Raw genomic sequence first — 15,993 nt, forward strand, 5'->3', positions numbered from 1 at the left:
CCAATACACACCTGACAGGTGGGGCCCTCCAATACACACCTGACACTTGGGGCCCTCCAATGCACAGCTGACAGGAGGGGCCCTCCAATGCACAGCTGACAGGAGGGGCCCTCCAATGCACAGCTGACAGGAGGGGCCCTCCAATGCACAGCTGACAGGAGGGGCCCTCCAATGCACACCTGACAGGAGGGGGCCCCCCGATACACACCTGACAGGAGGGGCCCCTGATATACCCACACCTGACAGGAGGGGCCCACAATACACACCTGACAGGAGGGGCCTATGATATACCCACACCTGACAGGAGGGGCCCACAATACACACCTGACAGGTAGGGTCCCTGATATACCCACTCCTGACAGGAGGGGCCCCCCAATACACACCTGACAGGTGGGGTCCCTGATATACCCACACCTGACAGGAGGGGACCCCCAATACACACCTGACAGGTGGGGTCCCTGATATACCCACACCTGACAGGAGGGGGTCCCAATACACACCTGACAGGAGGGGTCCCTGATATACCCACACCTGACAGGAGGGGCCCCCCAATACACACCTGACAGGTGGGGGCCCCCAATACACACCTGACAGGTGGGGGCCCCCAATACACAGCTGACAGGTGGGGCCCCCCCAATACACAGCTGACAGGTGGGGCCCCCCCAATACACAGCTGACAGGTGGGGCCCCCCCAATACACAGCTGACAGGTGGGGCCCCCCCAATACACAGCTGACAGGAGGGGCCCCCCCAATACACAGCTGACAGGAGGGGCCCCCCAATACACAGCTGACAGGAGGGGCCCCCAATACACAGCTGACAGGAGGGGTCCCCCAATACACAGCTGACAGGAGGGGTTGCCATGTGTACATAAGAGCCCCCATATATAATAAAATACTCCCAAAATATCCAAATGTTCCGTCGCTGACCGGCGTCTCCCCCCCCTTGTTCCGTCGTTGACCGATGTCTTCTTCCTCCCATTGCTGCCTTATGTCCCCATGTTTTACTCTTCACCCTGTATTCGGTGCCTGTCTGCACCCCCCCTTTATGATGTACGCAGTACCTGCCGCCCCCACTGATTTCCCGACTACCTATATTGTCATTAGCCCTTAAGTCATGGTGAAGTTCACATTTGGGGTTCTCTCGTCTCTACGGGAGGCCGCGTCACTAATGCTCTTCCATCTTTCCTTCAGGTTTCCTTGGGGAGGGGATACGGTGTGATGTATCAGCTGAGCTCCACCATGTGCCCCCTTATGATCTCCCGCACACACTGCTTCCTCAGGCAGAATGCGGAGGGGCACTGGACCATCACAGACAACAATGTAAGTGTGACAACCCGATAGCAGGAGCAGCATGATGTAGAGGACAATCCCTGCCATGGCACAGGAGATGGGAAAGTGGGCGTCTCTGGAGGGGCGAACATCAGTAGAAAGGTCCCTCCCTACCCCTCTCAACCCCCAACCAAAAAGGCAAAGGTAGAGGGGGGTTCTACAAGAAGGTGGGGGCAGCCGTAGAACAGCACCCAGGGCTTTGCCGATCTGTAGCATTCACTATATGATGTACACAGTCGAGGATGTCTTTATCACAGTGTGACACAAGATGGCGCTGTATGTCAGTGAATTAAGGCCTATAATGACAGGCTTGTATACAAGTATATAGAGAAGCTAAAACATGAAGCATCGGAGGGATCCACCGACGGGGATCCACCGAAACACAAATAACTGCAGAATGAATAACAAATATACTTTTATTAAATACATCAATGAGCTTTTCTGGATTTCTGTAGATGCTTCACACGTTAGTACTTGGTCGATGTGTGACACTAGATGGCGCCACATGTCAGTATATTCTGTTGAGACTGTTATTGGGGGTCTTTACCTGGATAGTTTTATTAGGAGACCTCCTCTAGAATCAGCGCTGCGCACAGCGCCTGCCCTGACAGCTCGTCTACCTTCACATCCTGTTCTCTAGTGTTTCTACATCAGGTCGGGGGCATCAGAGTGGGAGCGGCCGGAGCCTGAGAGCGAACGCAGAACTGTCAGTGGAATGAAAAATAGTGTCATGTACGGAACAATAGAAAAGGTGCCGCTGCTCGCTGGTCTCTCAGGAATTCTTCTTTACAATCTGTGCGCTGTAGGCGAGGAGACCTACGTGATGCCGCCCCAAAGTATTGTCATTTGGAAACTCTAAACCTAGTGGGCGCATTCACTTCTCCAAGCTGAACTCCTGTGACGCCAGAAGCCGTTCAGTCACATGTGTAGAGAAAACTGAACTAAAAATCAGATCGAATTCTGCGCAGACGCTGTAAAAGCAGGAAATACCTGGAAGGTCAGCACTGAGGAATACAGAATAGTGAGGGCAGCTCTGGAGTATAATACAGGAGGTAACTCAGGATCAGTAATGTCATGTATGTACACAATGACTGCACCAGCAGAATAGTGAGTGCAGCTCTGGAGTATAATACAGGAGGTAACTCAGGATCAGTAATGTCATGTATGTACACAATGACTGCACCAGCAGAATAGTGAGTGCAGCTCTGGAGTATAATACAGGAGGTAACTCAGGATCAGTAATGTCATGTATGTACACAATGACTGCACCAGCAGAATAGTGAGTGCAGCTCTGGAGTATAATGCAGGATGTAACTCAGGATCAGTAATGTCATGTATGTACATAGTGAGTGCAGCTCTGGAGTACAAGTCATTACAAGATTAATTATTTATATTATGTATGCTTCAGAGCGCCGTAGTAATGACTTTCAGTGAAGTCTCTTTCAGGTGATCGCTCCCTCCTGTGGCTTTAGTTAGTCCCATCCCATGGTAATTATATGAGACCCCTGATGTGACTATATACTGACTATATATATATATATATATATATTGTGAGGTAGCGCTGTCATTCAGGGTTGGGGGACACTCGCTTGCAGCGATAAAAAACACATCCGGCACAGGATTTTCCAACAAATCATAGTCTATGAGGTTTATTTATCCTTCATAAACCTCCAGCAGCAATATACACAGCATTACAGGAGAGCGTCCATTATACAGGCTATTTAGCCCCAGGGTTATCTCACCCACGTCAGGGTTCCCATATGGCTGTTTCTCCAGGCCGCAGAAGTCCACTCACTCCTCAGGGACTCTCAGATACTGGCCGCCATTACACACACAGCCGCTCCACAGGCTGCTGTTAGTGAGGAGATCCTTCTCCTCACGGGACCTTCCAAACTGGACCAATCAGGTCCCAGCATTCACTCCATGTGACCTAACCTGGCCACATTATATGGTCCATAGCCACGCCCACCGGGTCACATGACTATGACCTCACCACAGGTCCTTCACACAGACATATATACTTTACAATAGCATTCATAAACATACATATGTCTCTATCTCAAGGTCACCCACCTTGAGATACATAATGGCTCTTCAACCACTCACACTCTTGGGACATCCACACAGCGCCCCCTCGTGGACACAGTGGTCATTACACCACATACCTCCCCCCTATGTTCAAACTTGTGGGGTTGAACACACAACATCACACCAGGGTCTCGAGACCGGGCATGTATTGCACCTTGCCCCACAGGTCGAGAGAACTGTCTCCATTTGTCATACGGCCTCATCTCTACATTAGGCCTCCCCCGCCCCCAGCGGTCATAATACCGGTCATTGTCTTTGACCCTCCAGTCACGGTCTGTCTGCATCATCAGACACTGTTTAGTCACCACACTGTTACAGTGCCCCTTGTCACCTGATCTTTCTCTCATTGACCGTCTCTCTCGGTTGGTGCGGTCATAAGTCTTAGTCGATCCTGCTGTCTGGCACGAGTCTGACTCAGTCAACGTCTCACAGGAACTACAGCCCTTCAACCTCGTACGGTCTGTCGAATTGCCACTCGCTGACATTCTTCGGCCATCTGCCATGTCACTTCTTGGCGTTACCCCTGGGGTCCTTACATCTTGGTATGAAGGCGGCCGCCACCTGGTATTCCGCACTTCTTTATTAATCCGCTGGCGGTCCAGCTTCAACTGTTCAATCTCTTGCAGGTACCCCACTCTATACTCCAAGAGCAATTGAAAGTTCCTCAGGCTTTCCATGGAGCCAACCACCATCATGGGAATCCTTCCCACTTCACCAGACACCTGGTCTTCGTCATCAGGAGGGATCCTCACCCTCACCACACCGGAGACATTCACAAGGTCCTGCATCACCTTCCCGGACCTTCCAATGATTCTCCCAATCAGAGCTTTGGGTACCGGAACCACATCTTTCCTCAAACCCAACCGATCCATAGCCTCTCTTGCTATCTCTAGGCGTCGAGCAGCCTTCATATTACTCCGCCTAACCAATTGTTTGACACGAAGACACTGCAAATGCATCTCTTTCAGGACAGCTACTCGGTTTGATGTGTTTTCCCTAGCTGATACTATCACCAACTGCCGAGTCTCAGGTGCCCAGTGCACCTTACACGCTTTGACCGCCTCTTTGAAAGCCTCATGCACACCTTCCTCAGCACAGGCTTCTTGCATGTCTTCTGGTACATCAGTTACAACCTTGAAGGTCGTGGACTTGCTCTCATCCTGGACAGATGGCTCTCGGTTCCCCACGGACACTTCCCTCAAGATATCTGTCATGACCGGATGACTGTCTTGTGCAGCTCTTGGCTGAAATTTACAGTCTTCAGGACCCTTTTCCAAGATGGGCTTTGTCAGTTCTGCCTTGCTATCAGTCGGGGACGGCCGCTGTACGTCTTCGCCCATCCACTTCTTCTCCCACAGAAGACCTTTTACTACTCCACTGAGTTCTTGCAGAACTTTATCTCGCTCCTCTGCCAGGTAGCGACGCTCATCCTCTCTCCTGAGAATCTCCTGTTGATGCTTCTCTTGGGCCTCTCTGAGCACCTCCATATCCTTCACTATAGCTTTGTTCATAGTTTGACACGCTGACAGGTGACCCCTGAGCTCAGAGACTTCCTTCTCCAGCTCATCCACTCTGTGCTCAGCTGTTTGTCTCAGGCCTCTTTCTTGTTTGACACATTCATCCACCTCCTCTCTGAGGGCCTTATTCAGTCCTTGCCACGTTACCATGTGGCCTTTGAGCTCAGAGACTTCTTTCTCTAGCCCTTCTATTCTGTGCTCCCTTTCTTTCTCAGAGCCACAGTCACCCCCAGAGATTAAGTCATCCCTCCAGTTACTCACTAACCGTGTGACTACTTCCGCCGTCTTACCCACCAGGTCAGCGTCAGTTTTGTCACGAGATGTCAGGTCCGTCCGTTGGGCTGACATACCCCTTTTCCCAGTCACTTCCACCTCTGACCTCTCCCCGTCAGGAACCGTCACCGTCTTAATATCTGTTAGCCCAACTATAGGAACGTCTCCCTCCTCGTACCATAGGTCATCCAACATGACAAAGTCCCGGCCGCCCTCCAAGGTATACACCAAGTCTGGTGGTATCCCGCCACCTTGGCACTCACTGCCTCCAGGCCCCTCAAACACCACTCTGTCTAGCATATAGTTCACCGTGACCCCATGTTTACAGCGAACCTGGGCCATTTTCTCGGTCAGACAGAAAGTGAGAGGAGTTCCTATCAGAGTCACCTGACTCTTGGAGTCCAACCGTCCCGAGATTCCTTCCTGGTGCAGCATCACTGAACACACTTGCGGCCCGTCATGCTCCGGAAAGTATATCCCACATTCTGGAAACGACATACACGTACACTGCAGTTTCCCAGACATACCCACTGAGTCACCCAGTGCTGTCACTTCTTCAAACTTGGCCCCTTTCTGGACCACCACCCCACTTTGGGTTGCCGCCCCTTCCCGGGACTCTACCCCTTTTTGGGTTACCACGCCAATTTGGGTCACCGCCCCCTTCTGGGACTCCACCCCCTTTCGGGATCTCCCCATGTCTGTTATACCGGTCTTCTCAGACCACAGTTCACACCACACAGTTTATGTCTCTCACGATACCAGACAAGTCCTTGTTGACACCACCACAGCTCCTGCTGTCACCGATCACTGGCACCACCGGCTGCTGTTCAAACACACAGCGGCTGGAGTCACTGCAGCTCCTGCTGCGCCGTCTTCATGGACCCGCCGATCCACCGGAAGCCGCTTGTCACCTTTGTGACCCCACTGAGCCACATCAAGCCGCTTGTCACCTTCTTGACTCCCACTGAGCCACCGCAGGCTGAGTCGAGAAAAAGAAAAAAAACACACCACAAAAAAAACTCACGTGTCCTGACTGTGCGCTATTCAGGACGCTCCTGTCTCCACCTGAGACCGTCCAACACACAGGGCGCACCGGGTGAGATTCAGGGAGCGACCCTCCTCCCAGGGTCTCCCCACACACCGGCCTCACCAGGTCCAGGGGCTCAGCGGGTGCTATTCAGGACATCCGTCTCGGCCTGAGACTGCCCAACACTTAAGCCTCACCAGGTCCAAGGTCCTACCATGTGCTCCAGGGCTCTTCCCAACACTGACCCTCCAGGACCTTGCTCACTGAACCCTCCAGGAACACAGTCTTTACCACTGACCCAGGTCAGTAAAACACTTTTTCTTTTTTTTTTCCTTCTTTCCCGACCGGCACCTGCTGGCCGCGCAGGTTCTCGGACCTCTCTACCGCAGAGGTATCCTATAAGTCTTTGCCACTGACTCCTGTCAGCACATCACATGGCTTTAAGACCGTCAGCCCTCCTGGCTCAGCGTTGCCCCCAGCAACCAAATCTGCAGTCCTTTTCCGTTGCCCCTAGCAACAAGGCTACAATATTGCCCTTTGCTTTCTCCACCATATGTGAGGTAGCGCTGTCATTCAGGGTTGGGGGACACTCACTTGCAGCGATAAAAAACACATCCGGCACAGGATTTTCCAACAAATCATAGTCTATGAGGTTTATTTATCCTTCATAAACCTCCAGCAGCAATATACACAGCATTACAGGAGAGCGTCCATTATACAGGCTATTTAGCCCCAGGGTTATCTCACCCACGTCAGGGTTCCCATATGGCTGTTTCTCCAGGCTGCAGAAGTCCACTCACTCCTCAGGGACTCTCAGATACTGGCCGCCATTACACACACAGCCGCTCCACAGGCTGCTGTTAGTGAGGAGATCCTTCTCCTCACGGGACCTTCCAAACTGGACCAATCAGGTCCCAGCATTCACTCCATGTGACCTAACCTGGCCACATTATATGGACCATAGCCACGCCCACCGGGTCACATGACTATGACCTCACCACAGGTCCTTCACACAGACATATATACTCTACAATAGCATTCATAAACATACATATGTCTCTATCTCAAGGTCACCCACCTTGAGATACATAATGGCTCTTCAACCACTCACACTCTTGGGACATCCACACAGCGCCCCCTCGTGGACACAGTGGTCATTACACCACAATATATATATATATATATATATATATATATATATATATATATATATATACTGACCGCTGTTTCTTCTGGCTGTATGATGCTGTTGGCTATACTGAAGTTGGGGTTTGGGCCATATACAATCACCTGGCTGTTTATGGTGGGGGAGGTATCTCGGGAGATGCTGATCATCTTCTCTCTCATGTTGCAGAGCCTCAATGGAGTTTTGCTCAATAAAGAGAAGCTGACGCCTCAGACACCGTACGTCGTGACCAAAGGAAGCAGCATTCAGATTGGTGTCATTATGCCTAATGCAGAGAGGGCCGAGTTTGAGTACGAGTTGGTTCAAGAAAATTTAGAACAGATTCAGCCGTTCCTAATTCATCCACAGTCGGGAAAGAGAAAGTCGACCAGAAGCAAACGGAAACTAAACTGTGAAGAGTCTGAGGCCTCTGGGGCAGAGGGCACCTCCAGCATGTCCAAGGCCAAAATCCCCCGCATCTTAATAGACAGCAACGAACCAACCAGGTCACAAAAGGCTGAGATATCTAAGCAGCCCACAGTAAAGATGGAGGCATCTGTGGACCTGGACTGTTCTGTAGAAGTGGACCTTGTGGCCTCCACTCAAACGCCAACTGAGAACATGCTCCATTTTGCTAAAATAAGGCAGTCTCTTGTAGAAATTAAGAACTTTATTGCCAAGGTCAAGGAGAAGATGAAGACCACTCAAGAGAGTGGATCCACCGGGGACAGATGGGAGCTCCTGGACCTGCAGAAGGAGCTGAGCAGTAAACAAGAGGAGCATCTCCAGAGAGTCAACGAGATGAAGACGACCGTCCAGGAGCCACAAGGAAGCCAGGTATGAGGAGGAGACACTGGTGTGAACTATGATTGCACACCGTGACTCCCTTTGGGATTGTGTTTGCTAGATGGAAATACAGGGACTTTCTGAACTACACTTATGTGATGAGGATCGTGTCGGCACAGGAGCCTGGCCAGTGTGATCTGCAGCAGGAGGCAGGTTGTGATCGACAGATGGGCTCGATCTAGGACGACTCGGATGAGAGAAACCTCTGATCCCAGATGTTTAACCCTCTAGATTCCACTACAGAGCTTAGTAGGGGAGGACACTACTCTGCCCATTGATTTCTTTCATCGCAATTTCAGGGTAGTTGCGAACTTAAGAATGCCCCCAGGTCTGCCACGAGGGTCCGCCAGAGACACGTCCTAGTGGCTTGCCTGCAGTATATGATCTCCGCCTTTTTTTCTTTGCTTTTGTAATTTTTACACTTTTGTTTTTTCTTTTGAGAGCTATGTTTTTTATTTATCTGTGGATGTGGCCATGAATTTTTTTTTTTTCTTTCACAACAAATTTTTTCTGATTGACACTATTAATAACTATGCGATCATACTAAAATAAGTAAAATGGAGAAAAAAATGACCCAGGAGCGCTATTCTCCAAACTTATTTAGCTTTGGTGGTTTTTTTTTTTTCCACAAAAAAATAATAAATATTTCAGTCAGTTATAAGAAATAAAAAACAAGTATAATGATTTTATTAATCCTTTTTCCTCATGATAAATTTTATTCCATTTTTAATTTTTTTTTTACCTGAAAAAAAATTTAAAACTTGAATAAAATTTTAGCTTACATCGCCATTTTCTGTGAACTTTTTTCGTTGAAAGAGCCGCATGAGGGCTTGTTACAACGTAACTAGCTGACTGTTTTTGTTTTTGTCTTTTTTTGCTATTTTGCGGTACATAAGAACAATTTCAGTGATTTTTGGGGAGTTGTGACTACCAAAAAACTTCTAGCTTATTTTTCATTATTTCTTAAGTGTTTACAGGACTTCTGTGGATGTGGCAATACTTTGTTCACAGGGGTTAATGTCCTTTTTATATATGTTAAATTTTTTAAAAAATATTTAATGTAATATACAGTGCTCAAAAAAATAAAGTCAACACTAAAATCCCACATCCTAGATATCACTGAACGAAATATTCTAGCTGCAAATCTGTATTCATTTAATAGTGGAATGCGTTGAGAAAAATAAAACATAAACATGATCAATGTAAATCAAAATTAATATCCCATGGAGGTCTGGATTTGAATGATGCTCAAAGTCAAAGTGGAAAATCAAATTCCAGGCTGATCCAACTTCAGTGGAAATGCCTCAAGACAAGGAAATGAAGCTCAGTAGTGTGTGTGGCCTCCACGTGCCTGTGTGACCTCCCTACAACACCTGGGCATGGTCCTGATGAGGCGGCAAATGTTCTCCTGAGGGTCCCCTCCCACACCTGGATTAAAGTATCAGTCAACTCCTGGACAGTCTGTGGTGCAGCGTGGCGCTGGTGGATGGAACGAGACATGATGTCCCAGATGTGCACTCAGGTCTGTGGAACGGGCAGGCCAGTCCATAGCACCAATGACTTCATCATGGAGGAACAGATGACACACTTCAGCCACATGAGGCCTAGCATTGTCATGCATCAAAAGGGACCCAGGACCCAGTGTGCCTGCATCTGGTCTCACAATGGGTCTGAAGATCTCATCCCGGTACCTAATGGTAGTCAGGGTACCTCTGGTTAGCACATGGAGGTCTGTGCGACCCTCCAAAGAAATGCCTCACCACGCCATTACTGACTTAAAGGAGGAGGTAGCGGTCGTGCTGTTGGGTTGTTGTCCTCCCATGGCCCCCTCCACATTTCCTGGTGTACTTACCTGTCTCCTGGTATCTGCTCCATGCTCTGGACACTGGGCTGACAGACAAGGCTACCCTTCTTGACCCAGTTCGCATTGGCGTGCCTTCCTGGATGAGCTGCACTACCTGAGCAACTTCTGTGGATTATAGACACCACCTCATGCTACTGTACAGTATCTCTAGGGGAGAGAGCAATGACAAAATGCAATAGTGACTAAAACAGCAGCAACCAAGGATGAGAACAGAGAAATGGTCTGTGGTCACCCCCTCAGAACTGCTCCTTTATAGGGGGTGTCTTGCTAATTGCCGATCATTTCTACCTGTTGTCTGTGCCATTTACACAACAGCAGGAGAAATCGATTCACAATCACTGTTGCTTCATAACTGGACAGGTTGATTTCACAGAAGTGATTGACTTGGAGTTATATCGTGTTGTTTCAGTGTTCCCTGTATTTTATGAGCAGTGTATTTAAAATCCTACAGTGTGATTTTCTGGCTTTTATCTTTAGATTCTGTCTCTCACAGGTGACGTGTATCTACAGTAACTATTACAGATCTCTCCATGCTTTGTAGGTGGGAAGAATGGCAAAATCAGTAGTGTATCAAATACTTATTTTTCCCACTATATGTCATCTCTTTTCTACTTTTATTTACTTATTTACTATTAGGCGGGTTTAATATCATGACAGGACAGGAGGTCACACTCACTTCTACACTGTGCTGCCAATTTTTTTTAATCATTTTTAATTTAACCTGTCCCCAGTTCTTCAATACATTCACTTCAAGTAATATTCTAATATTACCGTATTTAGTTGCTCGTGTCTATCTAAAAATTCAAAGATGTTTTTTGTTTAATTTTGTCATGTTATCTCATGATAACCCCCTTAGAATTACAAAACTTTCTGATCTCTCGAGGTCAGCACCTCTGACACCAGTGCTGCCTGCAATACAATTCTGTTCCACACACACACAAAGGGGACAAGGCAGAAACTCCCATCACAGTTAATGATGATGACTGCACAGCTCCGGTCACACAATTATAATGGAATCCTGTCTCCATGACTGAGTACTTATAACATATTAGGCTATTTGGGGGAAGGAGAATAATCACACTGTCCTCCCTGCAGGCCGAGATGTTGCTGCCTCTAGATTATCACGTACTGGAACATTATGGGATTGATAGCCTGGCATAGATGAATAAAGTAAGACGGAGGAAGCACTGTAGGAAAATGACACCATGCATTAGAAAAGTCCTGCGTGTGATAGATAAGGACCTAGTGAGACCCATGGGCAGGAGAAGAGCCTAAGGGACTGTGTGACATCTGAGCAGACCTGACGCTACAGACTTACTTACCAACACGTTAGTCTAAAACTTTTGAGACTTGCAAAGTCAGTGCATAAGTTTCCAGATCCGTCCCCTTCACCTTATCTGCTTTTATACGGCCTCCACCTGCATTGCTGAGGGTCAGGGTTACTCCGTTATGTGGCCAGCAGTGCTGTACGTCTGGGGTTTCTCCTGTGTCACTCACAGATTTTCTCCTTCTGACCACAGGGGAATTCATTGCAGTCAGAAGAGGAGCGTCTGAAGGAGCCGCTGGCACAGATACTGGCAGAGGTGACGTATCGCTGAGAGCCTCAGATGAATGATATCGAGTAGGAAGCGTGTCTTCTGTCGGCTGTGTCCACAGGGCAGAATTACTGTGGGATTACTGGGACATTGTATATCCAGCGGATTTTGATTTAATGGTCATTGGATTTGATGTTGCAAATAAGAAAAAAAAACCACAAACCTGCCATTTCCCAGCATTTCTGGGGCTCATATGATGGCCTCTAGGTGACGTGCTCTGCTGCCATGACCCCTCGTTCTGCAGAGACCACAAGCAACGGGATGTTTATTGTTTTTGCAGAAGTTGTACAACCTGCTGCAGATAATCCGCAGCAAAACTTGCAACAAAGTGGGTACCATTTTACCACACGTCAATGCTGGTAATAGAGGGGGTGCGCTTTTCTATAGTAATGTTCTATGGGGGTGTTAATGGCCGGGGAACACATCTTTATGATGTATGGGGGTGCTGGTAATAGGCGGGGTGTGCGGCTCTATAGTAATATTGTATGGGGGTGCTGGTAATAGACAGGGGGCGCAGCTCTATAGTAATATTGTATGGGGTGCTGGTAATAGACGGGGTGTGTGGCTCTATAGTAATATTGTATGGGGGTGCTGGTAATAGACGGGGTGTGCGGCTCTATAGTAATATTGTATGGGGGTGCTGGTAATAGACAGGGGGCGCAGCTCTATAGTAATATTGTATGGGATGCTGGTAATAGATGGGGTGCGCGGCTCTATAGTAATGTATGGGGTGCTGGTAATAGATGGGGTGCGCGGCTCTATAGTAATGTATGGGGTGCTGGTAATAGACGGGGTGCGCGGCTCTATAGTAATATTGTATGGGGTGCTGGTAATAGACGGGTGCGCGGCTCTATAGTAATATTGTGTGGGGTGCTGGTAATAGATGGGGTGTGCGGCTCTATAGTAATATTGTATGGGGTGCTGGTAATAGACGGGGTGCGCGGCTCTATAGTAATGTATGGGCTGCTGGTAATAGACGGGGTGCGCGGCTCTATAGTAATATTGTATGGGGGTGCTGGTAATAGACGGGGTGTGCGGCTCTTTAGTAATATTGTATGGGGTGCTGGTAATGGGGTGCGCGGCTCTATAGTAATATTGTATGGGGGTGCTGGTAATAGACGGGGTGTGCGGCTCTTTAGTAATATTGTATGTGGTGCTGGTAATAGACGGGGTTTGCGGCTCTATAGTAATATTGTATGGGGGTGCTGGTAATAGACAGGGGGCGCGGCTCTATAGTAATATTGTATGGGGGTGCTGGTAATAGACGGGGTGTGCGGCTCTTTAGTAATATTGTATGGGGTGCTGGTAATAGACGGGGTGTGCGGCTCTATAGTAATATTGTATGGGGGTGCTGGTAATAGACGGGGTGTGCGGCTCTTTAGTAATATTGTATGGGGTGCTGGTAATAGACGGGGTGCGCGGCTCTATAGTAATATAGTATGGGAGTGCTGGTAATAGACGGGGTGCGCGGCTCTATAGTAATATTGTATGGGGTGCTGGTAATAGACGGGGTGTGCGGCTCTATAGTAATATTGTATAGGGGTGCTGGTAATAGACAGGGTGCGCGGCTCTATAGTAATATAGTATGGGGGTGCTGGTAATAGACGGGGTGCGCGGCTCTATAGTAATATTGTATGGGGGTGCTGGTAATAGACGGGTTATGCGGCTCTATAGTAATATTGTATGGGGTGCTGGTAATAGACGGGGTGCGCGGCTCTATAGTAATGTATGGGGGTGCTGGTAATAGACGGGTTATGCGGCTCTATAGTAATATTGTATTGGGTGCTGGTAATAGATGGGGTGCGCGGCTCTATAGTAATGTATGGGGGTGCTGGTAATAGACGGGGTGCGCGGCTCTATAGTAATATTGTATGGGGGTGCTGGTAATAGACGGGGTGCGCGGCTCTATAGTAATGTATGGGGGTGCTGGTAATAGACGGGTTATGCGGCTCTATAGTAATATTGTATTGGGTGCTGGTAATAGATGGGGTGCGCGGCTCTATAGTAATGTATTGGGGTGCTGGTAATAGACGGGGTGTGCGGCTCTATAGTAATATTGTATGGGGGTGCCGGTAATAGACGGGGTGCGCGGCTCTATAGTAATGTATTGGGGTGCTGGTAATAGATGGGGTGTGCGGCTCTATAGTAATATTGTATGGGGTGCTGGTAATAGACGGGGTGCGCGGCTCTATAGTAATGTATTGGGTGCTGGTAATAGATGGGGTGTGCGGCTCTATAGTAATATTGTATGGGGGTAATGGTAATAGACGGGGTGCGCGGCTCTATAGTAATATTGTATGGGGGTGCTGGTAATAGACGAGGTGAGCGGCTCTATAGTAATATTGTATTGGGTGCTGGTAATAGATGGGGTGCGCGGCTCTATAGTAATATTGTATGGGGGTAATGGTAATAGATGGGGTGCGCGGCTCTATAGTAATATTGTATGGGGGTGCTGGTAATAGACGAGGTGAGCGGCTCTATAGTAATGTATTGGGTGCTGGTAATAGATGGGGTGTGCGGCTCTATAGTAATATTGTATGGGGGTAATGGTAATAGATGGGGTGCGCGGCTCTATAGTAATATTGTATGGGGGTGCTGGTAATAGACGAGGTGAGCGGCTCTATAGTAATATTGTATTGGGTGCTGGTAATAGATGGGGTGAGCGGCTCTATAGTAATATTGTATGGGGTGCTGGTAATAGATGGGGTGCGCGGCTCTATAGTAATGTATGGGGTGCTGGTAATAGACGGGGTGCGCGGCTCTATAGTAATATTGTATTGGGGTGCTGGTAATAGACGGGGTGCGCGGCTCTATAGTAATGTATGGGGGTGCTGGTAATAGACGGGGTGCGCGGCTCTATAGTAATATTGTATGGGGTGCTGGTAATAGACGAGGTGCGCGGCTCTATAGTAATATTGTATGGGGTACTGGTAATAGACGGGGTGCGCGGCTCTATAGTAATATTGTATGGGGTGCTGGTAATAGACGAGGTGCGTGGCTCTATAGTAATATTGTATGGGGGTGCTGGTAATAGACGGGGTGCGTGGCTCTATAGTAATATTGTATGGGGGTGCTGGTAATAGACGGGGTGCGCGGCTCTATAGTAATATTGTATGAGGGTGCTGGTAATAGACGGGGTGCGCGGCTCTATAGTAATATTGTATGGGGTGCTGGTAATAGACGGGGTGCGCGGCTCTATAGTAATGTATGGGGTGCTGGTAATAGACGGGGTGCGCGGCTCTATAGTAATATTGTATGGGGTGCTGGTAATAGACGAGGTGCGCGGCTCTATAGTAATATTGTATGGGGTGCTGGTAATAGACGGGGTGCGCGGCTCTATAGTAATATTGTATGGGGTGCTGGTAATAGACGAGGTGCGTGGCTCTATAGTAATATTGTATGGGGGTGCTGGTAATAGACGGGGTGCGTGGCTCTATAGTAATATTGTATGGGGGTGCTGGTAATAGATGGGGTGCGCGGCTCTATAGTAATGTATGGGGGTGCTGGTAATAGACGGGGTGCGTGGCTCTATAGTAATATTGTATGGGGGTGCTGGTAATAGACGGGGTGCGCGGCTCTATAGTAATATTGTATGGGGGTGCTGGTAATAGACGGGGTGCGTGGCTCTATAGTAATATTGTATGGGGGTGCTGGTAATAGACGGGGTGTGCGGCTCTATAGTAATATTGTATGGGGGTGCTGGTAATAGACGGGGTGCGTGGCTCTATAGTAATATTGTATGGGGGTGCTGGTAATAGACAGGGTGCGTGGCTCTATAGTAATATTGTATGGGGGTGCTGGTAATAGACGGGGTGCGCGGCTCTATAGTAATATTGTATGGGGGTGCTGGTAATAGACGGGGTGCGTGGCTCTATAGTAATATTGTATGGGGGTGCTGGTAATAGATGGGGTGCGCGGCTCTATAGTAATGTATGGGGGTGCTGGTAATAGACGGGGTGCGCGACTCTATAGTAATATTGAATGGGGTGCTGGTAATAGTCGGGGTGCGCGGCTCTATAGTAATGTATGGGGGTGCTGGTAATAGATGGGGTGTGCGGCTCTATAGTAATATTGTATGGGGTGCTGGTAATAGTCGGGGTGCGCGGCTCTATAGTAATGTATGGGGGTGCTGGTAATAGATGGGGTGTGCGGCTCTATAGTAATATTGTATGGGGTGCTGGTAATAGTCGGGGTGCGCGGCTCTATAGTAATGTATGGGGGTGCTGGTAATAGTCGGGGTGCGCGGCTCTACAGTAATGTATGGGGGTGCTGGTAATAGACGGGGTGC

General features: G+C 48.6%; 1 protein-coding gene across 2 annotated transcripts in view; it reads left to right on the top strand.

Moving 5' to 3' along the window:
- Window positions 1-15,993, top strand: part of RNF8 (ring finger protein 8) — an 80,599-nt gene that overhangs the window by 1,792 nt on the left and 62,814 nt on the right. For both annotated transcript variants that reach the window (XM_073556251.1, XM_073556252.1), the window contains exons 2-4: window positions 1,193-1,321; window positions 7,590-8,237; window positions 11,631-11,693. In XM_073556251.1, coding sequence (XP_073412352.1) covers window positions 1,193-1,321; window positions 7,590-8,237; window positions 11,631-11,693 — 840 coding nt within the window. The remainder of the gene's footprint in view (window positions 1-1,192; window positions 1,322-7,589; window positions 8,238-11,630; window positions 11,694-15,993) is intronic.

This window comes from Dendrobates tinctorius, unplaced genomic scaffold, assembly GCF_039654945.1.
Source record: "Dendrobates tinctorius isolate UK_male_01 unplaced genomic scaffold, ASM3965494v1 ptg000232l, whole genome shotgun sequence".
NCBI lineage: Eukaryota > Metazoa > Chordata > Amphibia > Anura > Dendrobatidae > Dendrobates > Dendrobates tinctorius.